The sequence below is a fragment of the Mesoplodon densirostris genome, chromosome 5 (assembly GCF_025265405.1).
Source record: "Mesoplodon densirostris isolate mMesDen1 chromosome 5, mMesDen1 primary haplotype, whole genome shotgun sequence".
Taxonomy (NCBI): domain Eukaryota; kingdom Metazoa; phylum Chordata; class Mammalia; order Artiodactyla; family Ziphiidae; genus Mesoplodon; species Mesoplodon densirostris.
Genome location: NC_082665.1, coordinates 13,173,744 through 13,196,303, shown reverse-complemented (window position 1 = coordinate 13,196,303; position 22,560 = coordinate 13,173,744). Strand labels below are relative to the sequence as shown.

At 44.9% G+C, this 22,560-nt stretch overlaps 1 protein-coding gene across 1 annotated transcript in view; it reads left to right on the top strand.

The window, feature by feature from the left end:
* HUNK (hormonally up-regulated Neu-associated kinase) overlaps positions 1-22,560 on the top strand; it is a 112,763-nt gene that overhangs the window by 76,590 nt on the left and 13,613 nt on the right. The window contains exons 5-8 of the mRNA XM_060098558.1: positions 1,765-1,892; positions 9,905-10,040; positions 15,058-15,220; positions 19,439-19,522. Of these exons, the coding sequence (XP_059954541.1) occupies positions 1,765-1,892; positions 9,905-10,040; positions 15,058-15,220; positions 19,439-19,522 (511 nt within the window). The remainder of the gene's footprint in view (positions 1-1,764; positions 1,893-9,904; positions 10,041-15,057; positions 15,221-19,438; positions 19,523-22,560) is intronic.

Below are 22,560 nucleotides of genomic sequence, written 5' to 3'. Positions count from 1 at the left end.
ACACATATACTTACCCCTGAGAGGCCTCCCATCTTCAAGTACTTATTACAGTCCTCTGTCTCCATTAATTCAACTCCTCTGGGGTCAAGAGCAGCAGAGTTCAGCATTTTCTTATCCCCTCTGCACTCACTATTTGAAAGAACTGTGCTTATTTATTTGTTGACTTGCTGGTTGTCAGCCATCACCCAATTCTAAGTCCAAGATGGCGGCTCCTTGTCTGGTTCCCCACCCACCCCAGAGCCAGCATCTATTCCACTGCCTGGGGCAGAGAGCCGACCTGCAAGCATTTGTGGATTGAATGTTGATGTATCAGTCTCCCTAACTCGACTGCGAGTTACAGAGCAGGAACTGGGTCTTGGCATATGCCTGCAATGCGAGAATGATCTCTAGCTGGAGCCTGTGGGCTCTGTACCTGTCCTTCTCCAGAGCTCTGTGATTCAGAGGCACCTTGGTGGAATGGGGCCCCAAGGGTCTTCATTTCAGTCAGTCTCATTGGATTTGTTTTGACTGGAGATCCTGATGCCTCTTTTTAAAACATTCCCTTGGGCGCTTTTGAACACTTCAGACCTCTTGGCAGGCAAGGCATTTCATCCCCATCAGGAAATCTCATCAAAATGATATTAGGATTTCACATCAGGAAAATAAAAATCCTCCAAGAGATGTTGCTGCTCTCTAGTTTGGCTTTGGATATAAGTAGAGTTAAGCCCATTCGGAAGGTATTCTGACCACATCTGAGATATTGGTCCAGAGCTGGGTGGCAGAATCTCACAATAAACAATAATATAGAAAATAAGAGTGGGAAAGAGACTTCCTTTCCCCTCCCCACCCCCAAAGGAATTTCTCCAGTGACAGACCAAAACAGAACTCAAGGGAGGAGCAAAACACCAGTTTGGGGTATGAGACTTTTGTCTCAAAGGGCTGAGTGGTAACCAGGCATGCTGGCTATGCTGTGACTTGGCCTCCTGTGCAGGGTCTTGCTATGTATTTTTTGGCCTGGCCTCCTCCAGGCTCCACCTTGTACACTGTACCTGGAAAACCACATCATGGCAGACCTACTTTTATTCAAGGTTCCTATTTATATGAGGTTCCCCAGGTATTTTTCACATCATTTGGTCTGGACTTCCTCCCAGAAGGAAGGGACATAGTTTCCCCTCCTTACTGGGATAGCTCTTGAAGCTCTTTATTTATTTATTTTTAATTAATTAATTAACTTTAATTTTATATTGGAGTATAGTTGATTTACAATACTGTGTTAGTGTCAGGTATACAGCAAAGTGATTCAGTTATACATATACATATATCCATTCTTTTTCTGATTCTTTTCCCATAACAGGTTATTACAGAATATTGAGTAGAGTTCCCTGTGCTATACAGAAGGTCCTTGTCGTTTATCAATTTTATATATAGTAGTGGGTATCTGTTAACCCCAAACCCCTAATTTATCCCCCCCTTCCCCTTTTGGTAACCATAAGTTTCTATGTCTGTGAATCTGTTTCTGTTTTGTAAATAAGTTCATTTGTATCATCTTGAAGCTCTTTAACCTCTTCTTAGTGCCTGTCCAAATCGTCAGAGTTGTGCTTTCACCCACGCCTTTCACATTTGCTGTTTCAGAGCAGAGCTGAGTGTTCCAGAAAATGACCAAGAAGGAGCACCGAGGTGGACATGAAAGTGGCAGGACTGCAGCTTCCCCCAGCCCACGCCCTCTTTGGCATCCTCTCCCTGGGGTCTTCTTCTGGTCTCATGCTCTGGTGTCTCTCTTTTCAGAGGTGTGAACATGTATGCCATGCTGACCGGGACCCTGCCTTTCACGGTGGAGCCTTTTAGCCTGAGGGCTTTGTACCAGAAGATGGTGGACAAGGAAATGAACCCCCTTCCCACCCAGCTCTCCACAGGTAATGCACCTGCCACTCTGATTCAGGGTCCAGGGCTGCACTCTGACCACCGGAAGCAGTGTTTGTTTTGCAGCACTGGAGTTAGGACGACCCTCTGATTGTACTCGGTCTCTTCCTAGTATTAAAGCTAAGTCGCAAAAAATGGTTGGGTTTCCCATCTCTAAGGAGGCACTCTCCTCAATCCTTTCTTTTTCCGTTGTAATTCTGAACCCCTAACTTCCTCTTTCTGCACAAAATACACAGATCAAAAGGATCGTATAGTCTGCCTTGGAAAAATACTTTCAGGCTGGTTTGTTTTAAAACTCACCATATTATAATGTCGACTTTGAAAAGAATGTTGATCATCACATTTCTATTGTGTCTTCCTTAGTCAAGTTACTGTAAAGAAATATTAGTTTCATTCAACTTTGGCCTGGAATTTGTTTAGCAATGTGAGTTTTTGAGCCTGTTCAGGAGCTTTTAAATATATATAGGTTTGGTTACTTGATTAGACTGAATCATCAGGTGTGTTTGGAAAGTACACTCAACTTTACCTGGTTCACATTTCAGTAAACAGTTCGTATTAAGGTTTGGTTTCAGATCCAGCAGATTAGTACAGTGTGTTCTTTGGTTTGTTTCACAATTCACTTCAAGTTCCTGGCCTTGGCTTGGCCTTGACAGTCATTTAATTGGCTCCTTAGAATAAACTCAGCTTCACTAAGATAAGGCATGTGGCCACGAAAGAAAAAAGGAGTAATTATTTAATTTCAATGTATGAAACATGGTCAAAATATAGCATTTTTGTTTGACTACTGTCAGGTATTTTTTTCTTGAGTTTATAAAGCATCCATGAGGCTGACCCAGAATTTAATGCTTGCCAAATGGCACCCAAGCTGAAATGCATTCTTATAGGTAATTATCTAATTCGGTTCATACTTTCACCTCTGCTGGGGAGGTTCGAATCTCTGGAGGCTGAAAGCAAAGCAGGCATTAGGTACTTAGAAAGATGAGTTACACAGTTCTGTCGTTGTGAAAGAAATAGTTCTGTACCAAGAGCCATAACTCCTGGAATTAGAAAATGTGCAAAATGTTGATTGAATTGTTATATTTATGTTTTAGAGCTTTCTGAAATGTTGAAAGTGCTGCAATGAAAGCACATTCATTCATTCATTCCATATTTCACATTCATTCACTTATTCCATGAATATGTCCTGGGCATCAACTCTGTGCTAGGAATGCTCTAGGCACCAGGAGAATAGAACAGTCTCTACCCATAGAGAGCATACATATCAGCAGGGGAGGCCAAAAAATAATATATAAACAAACACATGTGATGTTTAATAGTTTAAATGCTCTAAAGAAAATCAGATAAACCAGGATAAGGGGATAGAGAATAAAGATAGGTTTTTGTTGTTGTTGTTGTTTAACCAATTACAATTTTTAAACACCTTTTTGTTGTGGTGTAATTGTGGATTCACATGCAGCTGTGAGAAATCATACAGCGAGATATGTTTACCCTTCACCCAGTTTCCCCCATTGGTAGGATCTTAAGTAACTGTAGTTTAATGTCACCACCAGGACCTTGTTAGAATCCATTGAGCTTATTGAAATATGCCTGCACCTGTGTGTATTGGTGTGTATTTAGTTCTATGCAGTTTCATCACATGTGCAGAGTCATGTGACAGTTACACAGTCAAGATAGGGAACAGTCCCATGACCAGCATTCCTCGTCCTACCCTTCTGTAGCCACAGCCTCCTCCCTGCCTCCTAATTAACCCCTGGCAACCACTAACATGTTCTCCAACTCTGTCATGTGTCCTTTCAAAAATGCTGTATATATATATATATATATATATATATATATATATATATATATATATATCACTTTTTGTCACTCAGCATAATTCCTTTGGAGTCTGTCCAAGTTGTTGCACGTATCAATCCTTTGTACCTTTTTCTTGCTGAGTAGTAGTCCATGGTATAGATATACCACAATGTAAATATTCACCCATTGAAGGACATTGAGTTGTTTCCAGTTTCCAGCTACTATGAATAAATCTGCTGTCAACATTCATATACAGGTTTTTGTGTGAACATGTTTTCATTTCTCTGAGATGAATGCCTAGGAGTGAAATCGCTGGGTTGTATAGTAAGCACATATTTGGTTTGTAAGGAACTGTTAACACTCCTGTTCTGAGTGGCTGTACCACTTGGCATTCTCTCTAGCAATGTGTGAGTGAGTGATCCAGTTTCTCTGCATCCTTGCCAGCATCTGATACTCTCACTACTTTTTATTTTAGCCATTCTGATAGGGGTCTAATGATACTTCATTGTGGTAACAAAAAAGATTTAATGTTTATAAATAAATTCAATCTTTCAAGGTAGTCTCTTTAAGGGTTATATAGTCATAAGTACCGCCATCTTTCAGAGTGATTCTGAAGTTCCTCTTATGATTCAGAGCCTGTTTTGTCCTAAGTGGCCCAATACAAAGAACAATAGGAGGTTGTTTGTATCCTCATGCCTGGAAAAGGCAGACAGTGTTCACTCTGAATCCCAGTGAGACCCTAAAGAGCTGGAGCTGCTTCTCACTGTATTAGTCAGGATAGCCCAGGTTATGCTGCAGTAACAAACAGTCCCCAGATCTCGGTGGCATAAGACAACAAAGATTCTCTTGGTTTTGTTTTTGGTCACGACATGTGGCATGCGGGATCTTAGCTCCCCGACCAGGGATTGAGCCTGTGCCCCCTGCATTGGAAGCACAGAGTCCTAACCACTGGACCACCAGGGAATTCAACAAAGATTCTTTTCTCATTCCTCTTTCTGTCTATGGAGAATTGGATCAAAGGTCAAAGGGTTCTGCTCATTCTAATTAGTCAGGGTCCCAGACCAATGGGGCAGCCACCATTTCAAATGTATCTGATCCGTGCAGAGGGAAAGAGAAATCTAGAAGGTCTCTTGTCAGCAGTGAAATCTTCCACCAACATTCCACTCATAACTCCTAACTTTCTAAAACATGTCACATGGCTTCACCCAGCTGAAGGAACTGAGGAAGTACAACCCTACCATATATCTGGAAGGCAGAAAGCCAGAAATATTCGATGACCAAACAGCATTATTAGTGTGAGCCACAGGCTGTAGGAGGAGGAGTGGGGGTGGGGGGTGGGCAGTGGTCCCTGCCATCGTCACTGAGGAGGGTTGGGCAGCAGGGCAAGGAAAGGTAGAGTAAGAGCACGAGGAAATCAGTCTCATTACTTCTGAACCAAACTTGTTTTTACCCCAATACTGTTATCTGGCCTTAGCAGGCTAGGCTCTAAGTGTCTTCTGATTGTGACAATTAAATATACCCTTAAAGAAGTAAAAGTTGCACCCCTGAAAATGTTAAAAAAAAATCCAAAGGAAATTCCACAGAAGAAAAATTAGAAATGTTCCAAGCAATGTCAGCATCCCTGGAGTTGGTGTCCAACCTCACGTAGCTCCTGCGCTGAGCAGACAGTTTTGACTTTGGCCTTAAGCTCTGTGTGTGCTTGTTAAAGATCTTCACATTCCTACAGGATGTTGTGGTCTTTGACTGGTCAGGCATGAACAAGCATGAAGTGCATTTCTATATCTGATTTTACGATTAAGGAATTTGGACATTGTCCTCCCCCTTTTATTCTTTTACCATTGGGATATGTGTATATCTACTCATCTTGGGCTTTAACCCTTTGTGCCATGTACCAAACATAGCATTGGCACATAGTCGTTGCTCAGGGAATCTAAGTCTCTGGCACTTGTGTTAAAGTGTGTGGTCTGGGAAGGCAGCCCATAGATTCATTTGACTACTCAGATATGGGATCAGGCTCGATGCGGTAGGGCCCAGAGCTGTGCCCCAGCTGCTGAGGAAGCTCAGGTCATCTTGTTTACAGAGGGAATGGCTTCAGTTTCGGGGATCAGCTACTGCCCTTCCATCAGCCCCCTGCTTCTCCAACCCTTTGTCCTTTGCACCCCGAGTTTACCACTTCTCCCTTCTACCGTGCCTGGCCCACCTTCATTTGTGATACTGTATGATACTGCCTTGTTTACATCCCAGAATGCTAGCTTACAATAACAAGAGTAGCTGCCATTTACTGAATGGCCATTGGTAAGTGCTCTTCACAGTACCTCCTGTTCTCAAAACAACTCTGTAAGGTAAGTTCTATTATTCCCAATTTATTAAGGAGGAAACTGAGTCTCGGTGAGGTCATATAGCTTCTCTGGTTTTTAATTTGCATCTGCTTGACCCCCAAACCTGAACTTCCCTACTATACTCAGTTGCTTCCCTATCTTTCTTTATGTTATTCAGTATAAGATGCCTCCGCTCCCCTCCCCATCCCAGATTTGGTGGTTTTATCTGTTGTCCTCATGTTTTGAGTAATATCAAAATTGAAACATCCAAATTGAGGATATGCCATTTTATTGTGTCTCACTAACACATCTTTATTAATTTGATGATTCTATCATTCATCTTTTTTTGAGAATATTTATTTGGTTGTGCTGGGTCTCAGTTGCGGCAGGTGGGCTCCTTAGTTGTGGCTCACCAGCTCCTTCGTTGTGGCACGTGGGCTCCTTAGTTACAGCATGCGAACTCTTAGGTGTGGCATGTATGTGGGATCTAGTTCTCTGACCAGGGATCAAACCCGGGCTCCCTGAATTGGGAGCACGGAGTCTTAACCACTGTGCCACCAGGGAAGTCCCCTATCATTCATGCTTGTAATGATCTTTCCACGTCTGTTGTATAATAGCACTCTTTTTTTAGGTTAAGTTGGAATAATTTTTGCCAAATTTGAGCTGGAAAAGAGCACAGTGTTATTGTCCTTGTGAGTCTGTTCTGCACGCTTTTGAAGAATTGCCTCTCTTCACCATGTAGTTTGAAAGCTTAAGCTGTTGGGATCTTGCCAATTCTGGCTTCTAGACAGTTTCTCTTTCTGCTTGTTGGTGCTTGTACATCACAGAGTTGTGAATGCCTTTCATGGCTTTCACATTTACCTTTTCATCACTACACATCAATGATGGCACTTAGAATACATTCCAGACACTCAGTTCAGATCTAGAGGGTTTTGCACCATGAAGTCACTGAAGTGATGCTGAAGGTGGAGTGTTAGCATTTGTGAGGGTTGAGCCAATGCCAGTTAAGATTTCTGAGATGGCCAACAGGCACATGAGAAGATGCTCAACATCGCTAATTTTTAGAGAAATGCAAATCAAACTAAAATAGAATTACCATATGATCCAGCAATCCCACTCCTGGGCATATATCTGGAGAAAACTCTAGTTCGAAAAGATATGTGCACCCCAATGTTTACAGCAGCACTATTTACAATAGCCAAGACATGGAAGCACCCTAAATGTCCAGCAACAGATGAATGGATAAAGAAGATGTAGTATACATGTACAATGGAATATTACTCAGTCATAAAAAAGAATGAAATAATGCCATTTGCAGCAACTTGGATGGACCTAGAGATTGTCATACTAAGTGAAGTTAGTCCGACAGAGAAGAACAAATATATGATATCACTTATATATGGAATCTAAAAAAAATGATTTAAATGAACTTATTTACAAAACAGAAATAGACTCACAGGCAGAGGAAACAAACTTATGGTTGCCAAAGGGGAAGGGCAGTGGTGGGGGGAGATAAATTTGGAATTTGGGATTAACAGATACATAGTACTATATATAAAATAGATAAACAACAAGACCCTACTGTATAGCACAGGGAATTATATTCAGTACCTTGTATATAACCTATAATGAAAAAGAGTCTGAAAAAGAATACATATATTTTTATATATGTGTGTGTGTGTGTGTATATATATAAATATATACACACACATACATATATATGAAAAAAAAGATTTCTGAGAAGCCTCGACAGTCCAATAATTGTTGTTGCTGCTTTCTCCTGGGAGGTGATGGGGAAGGAGCTTCAGGTGTGGGAGACCCCAGCTGGCGTACCATGGGCTGCACTGGAGCAAAAAGTTTGATGGCTTCGTCTGTCTCCTGTGGCTCTTTCCCTAGGCACAGGGTCAGGAGCTCACACAAGCCAGTCCAGACTTTGGAAAGCTGAAGCTCATGGAGGTAACAGGTTTTGCACCGGTGGAGTGTGTACCTTCTGTGACACGGAGCACAGAGAGGGAGCGCGCCCCGTGTGGGCCATCCCTACACTTGAGCCCTAGTGGAGACCCCAAGCGCTAGCTTAGAAGACGGGCTGGGACGCATGGCTGTTCCCCCCATGGTTTTCCAGGACACTGGAGAATATTTTAATCCCTTTTGCTCATGAGTCATAGGGATATTCAAGACCCTAACACAAACTGCAAAGAGCTCTAAGGATGTTTTCAAAGTCCTTTTTGGATAGTAAGGCAATATTTGTGATGTCCACAGAAAGAAAATTCACCAGTAGAGATCTGAACTAAAATTACTTGTGCTCATCAGCAATTTGTGAAGGCGCACAGCGCCTGTTCTGAAAATAGAACAAAAACACACATCCAGTCTGTTCTTAGCTCTTCTGGTTAATCATACTCTGAGAAAGCCTGGGTTGCTGTTCGGGTCCTTTGAGGGTAAGCAACAGAGATGTCTGTAAAAGAAACATCATTTACTGAATAGCATCCCCGTTTCAACTCATTAAGCTCACATCTTTTTTTCTTTGACCAATAGATGCCCCTGATAAAGCAAATGTAAGTGACCTTACAATATAGGGGAGGTGAGAGAAGGGAGATAGAGGTTCCAACAAGAGGAAGCCCTCTTTTGGAGCCCCACTTGCTTTTCAGAGCATTGAAGAACATTTTAGAAAAGTTTGATTTGGAGACCCAGCTATAAAACTTAGCATAGTAAATGTATTTCATTGACTGTTCTGGCATCTACGCATATATTTTTACCCACAACGTTCTCAAAGGGAAATGACCTTCTGGTGACCTCATCAACTGTGTGGGAACGCACCTGGAGAGGTTACCTGGGGTCCTGAACTAGCAAAGGCTATTTCTTTGGGGTTGGTTCTGGCATCAGAGTTAGCTCCTCTTTTGAAGGCTTCATTTTTACCCCGCAAAAAATGGTTGACAGTAACACCCATCATTCTGTAAAGGACAGTTTTTGAAATGACAGCTAAAGCCTGTGAGAAAGTGAGAATTTTTATGACGTATCACTGAAAAGTTAGATTATCTTAGAAAACTGAAAAACAGCTTTGGAGAGAAGATAGAAAAGTTTCGTGACCAAGCAAATTAAGATTATTTTCTGGAATCTATTACTTGGTATATTGGAAATTGGCTATCATGTACAAAGCTACATAAAAGAGTATTTTTTTCTCTTGCAAGGATAATATCACAATGCTTCATAAAATGAGTACAAGTAAGAAAATATCCTGGTCCCAAAACTCAAGCAAGACAGACCATCTTCATTTTGAAGGAATCCCTGGCATTCCTTGTCCATATGAGGACCTGCATATTCTCCTGCTGAGCAGTTTTGGAGCCTGTGACCTCCATGTGCATTATAAACGTATTTTCCCATGTTGTGTAGTTGTCTCCACTGTTATCATCTTAAAGGATGCATGTATAGCACAGGGAACTATACTCAGTATTTTGTAATAACCTATAAAGAGAAGAGAATCTGAAAAGAATTTGCATATATATAATACATAAATATATAATTATATTATATATATAATAATATATATATATTCCTCAAAACCTACCTTGAGATCAAGCACTGTCTTTTTCCTTTCTTTCGTCCCTCTTTGGCTCACCTTTAGCAGTGGACCAGAGAAAAAACCACAGCGGTGGACCATAAGATAAGACCACAGGTGGTTTGGGGAAGTACAGGATGTGGGGAGACCCGCACTGGTTCGTGCTCTACCGTGTTCCAGGTGCACCTCTTGGACAGATACCTTAAACTCTTGACTTATGACACCCAGAGATCCAGAAACTAGATCAGCAGTGGCTCGGGAGGTGTGGCGGGTCCCTTGCCCTGGGTCTTCCTTCAGCCTGTAACACACGCGTGTTCTCTGCTGAATGTCTTTGCAGGAGCCGTGAACTTCCTGCGTTCTCTCCTGGAACCAGATCCTGTGAAGAGGCCCAATATCCAGCAAGCACTGGCGAATCGCTGGCTTAATGAGAATTACATGGGCAAAGTGCCATGCAATGTCACCTATCCCAACAGGTAATCCAGTGCACACAGAGGGACTCCTCCTCGGGCAAGATGGGGCCTGTCTTACCAGCCCCTGAATAGTTCTGGACAGGAAGCTTCACGCGATTCGAGGAAAGGCCACGCCTTCTCTTGGCTGCCCTTTCCCACGGCGCACACAAGAGGAAGTGTAGGCGGGGCCAGCCCGTGTGGCTGTGCAGAGTGCGCCCTGCAGGGGGCGCCCCGCGGAGGGCGTGAGGACGGTGAAATCAGGCCGCACTCCCCTTCTCAAACCTGCTCCTGAGGGCCTGCATTTTTCCAAAGCAGCACCTCTTTCTAATTCACACCAAGGGACCGTGTAGACTAGCTATGACCTGAGTGAGTGTGTGTGTGTCTGTGTGTGTCTGTGAGTGTTATGTTTGTGTGTGTGTGTGTGTTCCACTCAATCCTGTCGGCATCGGGCGGAATCCAGTGGAATCGCCTCTCTCCCTTTTCAAACCATCCCCCGGGCTCCTCTTCCGCCACTTCTTTGCTCTGATGTTTGTTTCAGCCCTAAGTCCCCTGCCCTGAAATGTTGGGGACAGAAAGAAAAGTCAAGGGCAGGAGTCCTTTGCTTCAGGCCGTGTTTCCCTGTGCCATTTCTGTGAGGAGGACTCTTTAGGGAAGGCTTACAGGCCGGAGTCCACAGGAGTCCTCAGGTATCCCTGAGGGACACCTCATGACGGCCCACGTGTCCCCATGCGCGGGTATGGAGTACAGATTTGAAAACAAGTACAGGAGAACATTTCCTTGTACTTTTCCTTACTCATGTGACATATTGTTAACTAGCCCGAGTGGAGGAATGAGGACCTTCCCCTTGGTGACTTTAGAGCCAACGTGAGGACCTGTGGGTCCAAAACCCCCCAGGACAGGGACCTACCTTGAGTCCCTTCTTCCTTCAGACCTGGAGTGGCCCGCGCATTCTAGATCTGAGGCTCAGATGAAGACAAGAGAACCACTGATGAAGCGGGACAGGTTCAGCACTGACAGGGCAGGGAAGACGTGTCCTCTGTGATCCTATCTTCAAAATGCCCAGGAAGGTCTGGAAACATCCACCAGGACTTATGAAAGTTGCAGCACTGACTTCTCCAAATGAGATGGGCAGGCAGAGCTCCGTCTTGGGGAGGAAGTTCTAGAAGAACTTCAGGGGGTGTGGGTGGACAGTGCTGGGACCCGCCTCCTGGCTACTGGGCCACATTTGCACTCGCCATGGCCATAGATAGCTGTTATCTACAGTGCTAGCATTTGACTTGTGGGAGGTAATGTAAACAAAGTCTAGGTTACTTAGGTTACCAAGGGAACCTGGAAATAGACTGCTGGTTTCCAGTGCTGGCTCGGTTTGGGCTAGTACCTGAAATAGACACCAGGAATATTAGCCCAGTGTGAGACGGAAAGCAAAGCTGAGGAGCCGTGCCTCGTCACCAGGGCTCATGCTGCCTGGCACGCCCAGGTGTGCTCTCTGTAAAGAAGGAGGCGCTGGTGGCAGCCAAATGAGTCATTAACCTAATGTAATCACGGTCTAAATGAGCAGAATCAATCCACTCGATGCGGCAGCTGTTAAAGGAAGTGAAGCCGCTGTTAAAAATACAATCCCCCCTCCTTGCTGACCACATCTTCATTCACAAAGATTCAGACCCAGGCATCTCATTTTGTAGCTTATAAACAGGCTTTGGTAGATTAAAACTTAAATTCTAGTAACCCATACTGGCTTTGCCAGATTGGTCATTTTTGCATTTGGACTTGGTCAAAAGCAATAAAGGCTGCACATGATCTAGTTGGGTAGATTGTAAAAATGGTTAAGAGCTTGTATATGAAGGAAAACAGCAGCTCAGTATCTTCTGTTTAGCTAAGGTTCGTTACTCATTTTATACTAGAGGCAAATCAATGTCCAGTTCTTAAGTAATGAAACCAGAAATCTCAACTATTGGAAAAGACACGAGTTATTTACAGTCTTTATTATGAAAAATATATAATGCAAAAAAATGTGCTTTTGATGATTATTTTTCTGCTTTTACCAGCACACAGATAAAGGGAGTAAGAACATGTGACCAGGGAAAGGAATATTTTCTTTACAAAGTCTATTTTATAGCTTCCCAACATTCATAGCCCCAGATTTAATTATTTTAGATGTTGTCAATGTTTTACTTCTGGGAAAGAGAGAAAATAAAGGTCCTGTGTTTTATATCACTCTTCTGTAAAGCCTTCTGTTAATTCATTTGGGCCTCCAAGTTGATAGCCCCAAGAGGCAAGAGGAAAATGTCTTTAAACTCTTTATAATAAATGTTCATGTCAGTCAGTCACAGATGTTTGCTGTGTGCCAGGCCCCCCTCCCTGTTCTGGGAACAGACATTTTTTTTAGAGCCGACCTTGGCTACCTCCTTCCTCTCCTGCCTGGGCCTGGACACTCTCCCACACCTCCAGTTAGCTCTGGACATGAGTGGGAGGGAAAGCAGGTCATTGGTTCAGAGGACTGAATTAGACCAAAGTGGAATCAAATTGGATTTAATGCAAATTTACTCAAAATTATACCTAGAGTTCTGGAACATTTTTTACCGTTGTCTATATCATCAAAACTTGGAGAGATATGTTTATTCTCTACACCTGCATCTCAATTTCTGCCCTGCAAACCAGTACATCTGTACCATTTTTCTAGGTTCCACATATATGCGTTAATATATGATATTTGTTTCTCTCTTTCTGACTTACTTCACCCTGTATGACAGTCTCTAGATTCATCCACGTCTCTACAAATGACCCAATTTCATTTCCTCTTATGGCTGAGTAATATTCCATTGTATATATGTGCCACATCTTCTTTATCCACCAAGGGGGGAAAGCGGCGGGGGCGGGGTAGGGGTTGGTGGTGGGATGAACTGGGAGATTGGGATTGACATATATACACTAATATGTATCAAATGGATAACTAATAAGAACCTGCTGTATAAAAAAATAAGTAAAATTTAAAAAAAGAAAAACTTGGAGAGATAACACAGGTTCAACAACTGATACAGGAGAGCACTAAATACATGCATTGCTTATTGAAAATGTTTAAAATATTACTCTCAGTCAAGAGCCAGTCCACAGTCTATGTTTGGCAGAGCTCACCTATTTTGGAAGACAGCGGGTACAAAGGGCAGAGACGGGGCGTCTCCCCTGCTCACTTTCCTCCTCTCTCCTCCACCCCCACCCCCACCCCCACCCCGGTGGCACCCCACACCCAGAGCACCCTCCCTTCCAGGGCCTGCTCCTGGTAGGGGGCGGGGTCATCCATGTGTAGCTGTGGGTGATTGGCCGGGGGGGGGGGGAGGGTCACAAAATCATGATCTGATTGGCTGGGAGGTGAGTCTATGAGGCTGTGGTCTGATTGGCCAATGTCAGTGATCTCATTGGCCAGGAGTGAGGTCAAGCAGCAGTGGTGTCATTGACCTAGGGCAGGGCTGCTGGCATGTGGTTGTTACCAGATAGTTTCAAACAGTTGTGCTTTCTGTGTTAAGTGCTTGTGTCAGTCTTCACGTAATTGTATCCTTTTTAAACAAACATTATTTTTAACCATTAATCATACCAACCATACTCCAACCTGCTTTCTAGAATTTGTGATTTTGTAGCCAACAGGAGTGAGGAAGGCAGATTTTGTGGTTTCTTGGGCACCTTTTCTTTGGACGGCACTTAGCCACATAGAGGGAGCGCTGACCTAGGTTACAGTGGTCAAGAGACCCAGGTCTGCCCTTGCTGCCCCTACTAACGGGCCTGTGAACTTGGCAAGTCGGTTTCCTCTTCTGCACCATTATGGGGTTATACTGTGTGGTTTTTCCTAGTGTTATGGTTCTGAGGTTCCACCAGAAATGTCTTCAGACTCTTCGGCGGCGGTTACAGAGCTCTCTAGCCAGATGTGCTCACCTTCTGCTCACAGAGTACTGTATTTGCATCTCTCTGAAGGACTGTAGCACCTCCTCTCTGATGACACATCTCCACTACCAACACACATACTCTCTATGCCCCTCAGCCTGTTTTTGTGTTCTCCATAGCTGCCACTTCTTGCCTATGTGTCCCTGGGCAAGTTACTTCCCTGTTGTGGGCCTCAGTTTCTCCATCTGTAAAATGGGGATAATAATGGTACCTACTCGTAAGACTGTCATGAAGAATAAATGAATTTATTTTCTCTCTTCCCCACTGGAATGTAAACTTCATGAGGCAGGGACTTGTTGAATGAACGAATGAGTGAATGAGTGGTTAAATGAATGCCTGGCATTCATTTCTTTGGCATTTTATCCCAAGGAGTTTATCTTCATAATACTCCTGTGTAGAAGATTTAACCTGTCCTCTGAGGGCACTTTACTTTACAGCTGAGCCTCAAATCCCCTATTTGTGAACCTGTGAACTCACACTGTTCCTTCAAACACTCTCTGGGCTGGCTCCTGAACACCCTCCTTCCCCAACTCAGCTTCCACCCAACCTAAGTGTGGGCTCCACCCCATTTCCAATAAATACATTTTAAGGAAAACATGTCAAATTGTAAAGAAATTTGGGACAATTGGGGAAATTTGAATATATTCTAGATATCAGAGAATATTAAGAGATTACTAAAATTTTGTTGGGTGTGTTGATGGTATTGTGGTTCTACAGGAGATGTCCTTGGTTTTTAAAGATGCAGGTCGAGGTGTTTAGGAAAAAAGATGTCATGATGTTTGTGATTTAAAATACTTTAGGAAAGAGAGGAAGGGAGGGAGAGATGGAGGAAGGAAGGAAGAAAGAAAGAAAGCCAAAGTGTTCACCCAGGAATCGGGTACACACATAGGCTATTAGACGATTCCCATTACTTTTCTGTATATGTAACTTTCCATAATAAAAAGTCAAGTGAATGAATGAGTGAATGAATGGACTGATTGTCCACGAGGGGGCCCGTGTGGGGGGGGCGGTTTCTGTGCCGTCATGTCTGTGAGCATCGCTCAGGAGGCGCTGGAGCCTCTCAGCGACGGTGGAGAGGTGACGGGTTCTATGTCCCTCTGCCCCGCAGGATTTCCCTGGAAGACCTGAGCCCGAGCGTGGTGCTGCACATGACGGAGAAGCTGGGCTACAAGAACAGCGACGTGATCAACACCGTGCTCTCCAACCGCGCCTGCCACATCCTTGCCATCTACTTCCTCTTAAACAAGAAGCTCGAGCGCTATTTGTCCGGGGTGAGTGGAGCCCCGCGGTGGTTTTCTCTGGTCTCTGTGGAAAAACGAGCTCTGACACTGGAAGTGTTTCCCAGTTACTGACACTTGATCTGAGCTGTTAATTGAAACTAATGTGAGGCCGAGTTTCCTGAAGGTGGGATAAAATAGTAGCAAAACCTGCTTCTCAGGGAGCGCTTTTTATCTGAGGTGTTTTAAAAATATTCTCCCACAGGGTTAAGTTCTGGGCAGACTCGTGAGAGATTCAAGCCTCTTTTCCTTTCAGCTTCTTGTTGCCTTTTTGGCTCCGTTTCTCTTGGCTCCTTGGGGTCCCCACTTAGATGCACTGGGGCTTGTGTAATCATAAAAGTTGGGGAGCTGAGCCCCTCAAGCATTCACCTGTAAAGCATGGTAGATGAGAAAGCCACTATTTACATTTACTTCTCTAGAAAGCAAAAGTGAAACCTTGGCCCCTTCACTCAGTCTGGGCATCAGATGGTCCAGGTGTCGCGTGTGTTGAAGATGAAGGACGTAGAGCTGGGAGCCTGGGTCGGACCACGGTACCCTCAGGCTTTGGTCACCTTCATTCTTCTGCCTCATGAAGTTCATACATGCCTGGGTGAGGGAACTTACATGCTTCAGTATATAGATTTGACTAGATCAACTCTTTCCAAATGGACAATGGTTAAAAAGGAATTCTGCAAAGAAAACTGGATCACAGGCAGTATGGATTCCGCATATCACTCCTTCTGTTTCTCCTACTCAGAATGGTGACCACTGACCAGATCTAACAGGAAGTCAACCAGAGAAATTTGGAATTGTCAGGAAGCCCATCTGAAATTTGATTTCATACCCATTCCTGAAGGATGATCGTCACCTTGCCTATATGGCGCCTTGAGATCAGGTTGTATGGGGTCACCACTGTTAGGAAGACATTGAGAATCCAGAACGTAAAGAGGAACTTCTAGAGTTTTTCGGTGCTATTTAAAGTCATGTGATAGCCCAATATCCCACAAAATTCCACTCAACAATAGGCTTACAAGCCTTTTATGAGGTTTCTACATTAAAGCTAAAGATGAAAATTCACCGATAGTTGGGGAAATGATATTCTCCCTGATGAGGGAGAAAATGACCAAAATGATGTCCAGAGGACAGCATGATCAGAATGTGTCTCTTATTAGCAAATGGATTTGGGAGACATCTAGAAAACATTGCCGAATAGATGAAGAAGCTTGATGGGAGATTTGTCAAACAATGGAACAAAAGTATCGATGTTTCTAAGCTGATTCAGCTTAGGGTATTTCCTAGATTTGGCTTCAACAGGAAATTATCCACAGAACAACTTTTTTTTTTTTTTTTTTTTTGGTGAGCCACAAAAGGAATGATGTACATGAGAAGAAACATTATAGTAAAAGGCATTTAAAAATAAGAGCAATGTTTTATGGGGGAAAAAAACGTGCTCCAGAAGCAGTGATGGGACGAAATTTCAGAAGGGAACAGATATGCAGCTGGATTTCAGAGCCAGTGTCACGGTCATGGGAAAGCTACTGCAGGAGAGAAGTGGAGTTCAGAAAAACTGGACCTTTGATACATAGTATGTTACTTATATCATTTTATTATGTGATAAGAGGGATTAAGAAATTCTCTCACACCAGAGAACAGAGGTCCTCTGTTCACCTATGATGATGAGCTTAAAAGACATGTTAGACTTGAAGCCATTTCTCATTTCTCTTTTATGAGAAGACCATATGTCCTATATTTCTTTCTTTTCTTATCCTTTTAAATTCCTATTTTATTGCCTATTTTATAATGTACGTGATATGTTAGTACAGTACATGCTTATAATTTATAAATAAATGTGCACATATTGTAGATGCCTGCTAACAACTTTTTTCACTCATATGGGCTCAGGATCACACCATTTAGGAACCACCATGCTAGGGACAAGTAGTTCTCAAGTAAAGGAACAGAGGAGGGTCACACGCTGATTTTCTTTTTGAAATGATGAATGTTGTTCAAAAATTAGTTTTAGGGCTTCCCTGGTGGCGCAGTGGTTGAGAGTCCACCTGCCGATGCAGGGGACACAGGTTCGTGCCCCGGTCCGGGAAGATCCCACGTGCCATGGAGCATCTGGGCCCGTGAATCATGGCCGCTGAGGCTGCTCATCCAGAGCCTGTGCTCCGCAACAGGAGAGGCCACAACAGTGAGAGGCCCGCGTACTGCAAAACAAAAAATTAGTTTAAAAAAATGTTTCCATGAAACTGACTATAAAGTTTATGATTTCACATATTTAAAGGATGACATTGCTACTTTCCTGAGTAAGCTAGCAGATTGAAACATTCTTCTTTTGAAAGGACCAGTTTTCTGGATACTGATCAATAAAATAGAGGGGCTTTTGTTTTTAAAATAGTTTCTTTCCTTATTTAAATTATATTTTTAATTTTTGTCTGTGTTGGGTCTTCGTTGCTACGCACGGGCTTTCTCTAGTTGCAGTGAGTGGGGGCTACTCTTCGTTGCGGTGTGAGGGCTTCTCTTATTGCAGAACACAGGCTCTAGGCATGCGGGCTTCCATAGTTGCAGCACGCAGGCTCAGTAGTTGTGACTCGTAGGCTCTAGAGCGCAGGCTCAGTAGTTGTAGTGCATGGGCTTAGTTGCTCCGCGGCACGTGGGATCTTCCCGGACCAGGGCTCAAACCCACATCCCCTGCATTGGCAGGCGGATTCCTAACCACTGCACCACCAGGGAAGCCCTAGTTTCTTTCTTATGTCTACCTCCACATCTACAGATGCAAACTTTGGTTACTCACGCTCTTAATCACATGGCTCATCCCAAGTAAGAGACATTTGTGTGAAGCTCTTAGGGTACGTCTTGCCTTCTCTGGATGTCTTGCCATCTGCTGTGTTTGCCCAGCATCAGGGTTACAAATGGTGCAGTGTTGCAAAGCTCTGTGGTTTTGTTTACTGAGAAGCTCCCTGGAAACTCTACTAACTTAGTTCTAACTGGAGAAGGTTCTTTCTTATTTTATTGTCTGTTTCACACTTAAACCTTAAATCATAGGACATAGCTGTTCTGAGAACCACTGTCTAGGTGGGTGGCTGCTTTTAAGAATGAATTATTCCCCAGAGACAGCCATAGCTGGTCCACTCAGTAATTTCCACACAAGGCTAATTTAATTGCACCTATGCACTGTGCCAGTTATGGATATCATTAACCAATTACTAACAACCGTGTATAATTTTGAAAGCAAAATGAGTGAACTAAAAAGTAAAATATTGTATTGGGCGATTGGGATGGACATGTATACACTGATGTGTATAAAATTGATGACTAATAACCTGCAAAAAAAAAAGTAAAATATTGTAACTTAATTATTTGTCATTTCTCCCCTTATCCCTTGATTCTTGTTTCCTCTTTCTAAAACCTAGAAGCGTGGATTTTAATTTGGAGAGCCTGTAAAGGCATTCTGTGAATATTTGTTGGCTGAAAAATTAATCAGTCATTTCATTTCACCTGTCGCCAGAGAGGATTGCACCTAAACAGTGCCCCTAGATCATCTTATGTGTGGTTATCTGTCTTCTTCTTTAAGCTATATTATGAATTGCTGTGACGTTTATTGGGGCGGGGGGCAGGAACTAGGGCTTTTTTTTTTAATTGAAGTATAGTTGATGTACAGTGTTGTGTTAGTTTCAGGTACACAGCAAAGTGATTCTGTTATACCTATATATATATATATATATATATATATATATTCTTTTTCAGATTATTTTCCATTATAGGTTATTACAAGATATTAAATCTAGCTCCCTGTGCTGTACAGTAGGTCCTTGTTATTTATCCATTTTAGGGCTGTTTTTAAATAAGCAACATCTGTATCCCATTCAGTAATTCAGTAAAATAAGGTATTCTCCCCAGCTCACGTACTTGGTCTCTGCTTCCATGTCTTAGAGTGGTCTTCATCGCACAGATGAAAGGACTGAGGCCCAGCAAGGAGCAGTGATGTGCCCAGGGTCACCTGGCCCTTTCCTGGCAGAGCCAGGAACAGAAATAGGTCACCCGATTCTGGGTCCCGTGCTCTCCCCACACTCCATCCTTGGATGAGGCTTTGCACTGCAATTAAGTGCCTTGACAACCCCTTTCTGCCCTTTTTCAGCCAAGCGCTGGTTTAAAAATTAATGAATGCTTAATGGACATTTCTATTTCCTGGGAGTTAAGCCAGGCTTTTTTTCTCTTCTCCTCTGGTAGAAATCCGACATCCAGGACAGCGTCTGTTACAAGACCCAGCTCTACCAGATAGAAAAGTGCAGGCCCACCAAGGAGCCCTATGAGGTGAGTGGCCCCCAGAGCAAAAACACCAGGATCTCTTAGGAAGAGTGGATTTCTATTCTGCGGGGAAGAGGGGAAAGGAAACCAATTATTGTGGGACACAGAAGTAGCCAAAGACAAATACTTAACTGAGCCTTTGAGAAATGGTTTACAGCGGGGCCACCATCGTTCAGTCTCTAGACTATGGTTCTCAGCTGTGGCCACATAGTGGAATCCCTGAGGAGCATTTTAACATCTGGATGCCTAGGCCGTACCTCAGACTGATTCCATTGATCCATTCTCGATCTCCAACGAGATCAGGGGTCACTATTTTTTAAAGCTCCCTGGATGGTTCCCAGCGGAATCAAGGTTGGAATCTACTGTCAGGTCTCCAAGAGGTAAAAACGAGGTGCTGAAAAATATGTGTATGTAAAACTTGGCATCAGGAGAACAAAGTACAGTGAGGAACAGGAAAAAGTATCTGGAGCAAAGCCTTTCCAGTCAGCTGTCCCTGGTGACTTGATGCTACCTAGAACGTACCTGAGAGAAAATAGCCAAGATTCTTTGATTTCAGAGTAAAAACTGGTATCATATTGTCCCAAATTTGGACCCCAAATACATGCTTGTTAAGAGACTGTGCCTGGACTTCCCTGGTGGCGCAGTGGTTGAGAGTCTGCCTGCTGATGCAGGGGACACGGGTTCGTGCCCCGGTCCGGGAAGATCCCACATGCTGCGGAGCGGCTGGGCCCGTGAGCCATGGCCGCTGAGCCTGCGTGTCCGGAGCCTGTGCTCTGCGACGGGAGAGGCCACAACAGTGAGAGGCCCGCGTACCACAAAAAAAAAAAAAAAAAGAGAGAGACTGTGCCTGGGGACTCGAGATCCAAGACCAGGAGCACAGGGTAAGGGTCCCCCCACCAGGACTCCTCATTCGCTGTTTTGTCCAGTGGGGGTCGCCTGTCTTCTCAGTGCTTTTCCATGGAATCTGGAACGAGCTGGGCTGCGCTCCATGGCGGCAGCAGAAAGCAAGTGGGACACGGCCCAGGCCAGCCCAGTGACACCGGTGACGGGGCTGCTGAACTGCCGGCACCACGGGTCAATGCGGCCACCCCTGAGCATCGAGGTTGGGGTAGCCTTCGGTAGCTGCAGGAGGAGGGTGAGGCTGGTCAATCTACACAGCCTGGGGGATGGCACCATTTAAGGAGGCAGCGAAAAGGAGACGCTGATGACAGAGAAGCTAGCGAAGATAACGGGGCAGCCAGAGACCCAGGAGGGAAGGATGCCAGGGAGGACATGGGAAAGGTCAAGTATAAAGCAGCCAGTGGTGACAGCTGAGCCGTTTCTCGTCCTGGAGGAGGTGGAGAAGCAGAAAGGAGATTGCGTGGATTTGGGGGAGTGAGGACCGTGAGCAGAGATCTCTCCGGCGATGCCGCTGGCAGTGAAGAGGGGCTGGGGAGCAGGCGGGCTGGGAGGCAGAGGAAGGAACTCCAGTGATGGGGGGGGTGGGGGGAGGGCATGCATTCAGAGCAGCCAGGGTGGGCCCTAGCCTTGACCCCAGGCTGCAGGCCTCCTTCCTCTGCGACTGGCTGTGTGGCACCAGCATGATGAAGACGGAGATAAGCTTTTGGAGCGCCAGCAAGGGGGCGCGGACTGGGGCTGGGCGGGGAGCATGGCTTCTAGGGCTGGGAGAGGGAGAGCGGAGATGGTGGAGGGCCAGACTTCTCTGAGCTCCACGCCCCTCCAGCCAGTTGCTTACTGAACCTTCTGTGGTGTGAACGAAGGTGTCTCAAATCCAGCACGCCTGGAACCAACCCCACCTCTCCTTCCCCATCCCCCACAACCCCTGGCCCCTATTTTCTGTCTGCAAATGGCAGCCCCACCCTCAGTACAGGGCAGAAACCTGGAAGACCTTTGCATTCCTCTCCCTCACCCCGAGAGCCAGTCTGTCGCCAAGTTCTGCTGGTTTGACTCCTGAACCTCTCCAACCCCTCCACTCTCCATCCGCCCCATCCTCGCCACCATCACCTCTTGCGTGGACCTCAGCTGCAGCTCCTTCCTAACTGGTCCCGCTCCTTCCCCGTGACTACCTGGCGCTCCATCCACACACTGGCCAGAGCGAGCGATTCACACTCAAATCAGACCACATCACTTCCCCGCTTGAAACCTTCAAAGCCTTCCTTAACCTGGAAGGCAAGCTCTGTGACATGGCCACTGCGTCCCGGATTGAACCGGCTTTGCCAGCAACTCCAGCCTTGTCTCCCAGGCCCCGCACACAGCCCTGCTTCTTGCTTTGTGCTCAGTCCCGTGGGCCTTGAGACTCTGTGCTCTCTTGGCTGCCAGGGCTGGGCACACCCTGTTCTCTCTTCCAGAATGTTCTCCCCACCCCTCTCTGCTGAGTTAATGTGTATCTTCAGCTCCCACGGCAGGGTCATGTCCTCGTGGACCCCTGACATCCTCTGACCTCTGCCATTGGGTTGCCTCCCTCCAGAACACACCGTCACACACATTCTGCTTCCTGGGGCTTGTCGCATTGGCAGGGTTCTGTTTGTTCAGGGATTATTTGATTATCATGTCTTCCCCACTCTGGTCTGTGAGTCCCTTGAGAGCAGGGACTGTGTCATTTTTGCTCCTCATCGTGTCCCTAGAGCCTACACAATGCCTGGCACCCAGTAGAGGCTCAATAAATATTTGTAGATGAACAAATGAAATAATCAAGTGGACCTTGGCCCTAGTCTCAGAAAATAGAATTGGGCCAGCATCTGGGGAAGGTCGAACATTCCAGGTGGGACACCTAGCTTGATTAAAGTAGGGGACCACCTGCACCATAGCGTGCAAGTCGAATGATCATCACCTGATGGCCATGCCCTGTGGCAGGGAGGGACCTCTTACAGTCACTTGCAGGGAGGGTGGCCACCTCGGCTGGGGTCCAGGGGATACTGAATTCACTGTTAGGCTCCCCTGCCTCTTGGTTTGACTGTTTAGGGCCGCAGGTAATAACACAAACTTAGACGTACCGCATGCCCCTATGTGTGTGCCCTAGGCAGCCTCTAAGCCACCTGGCTGAC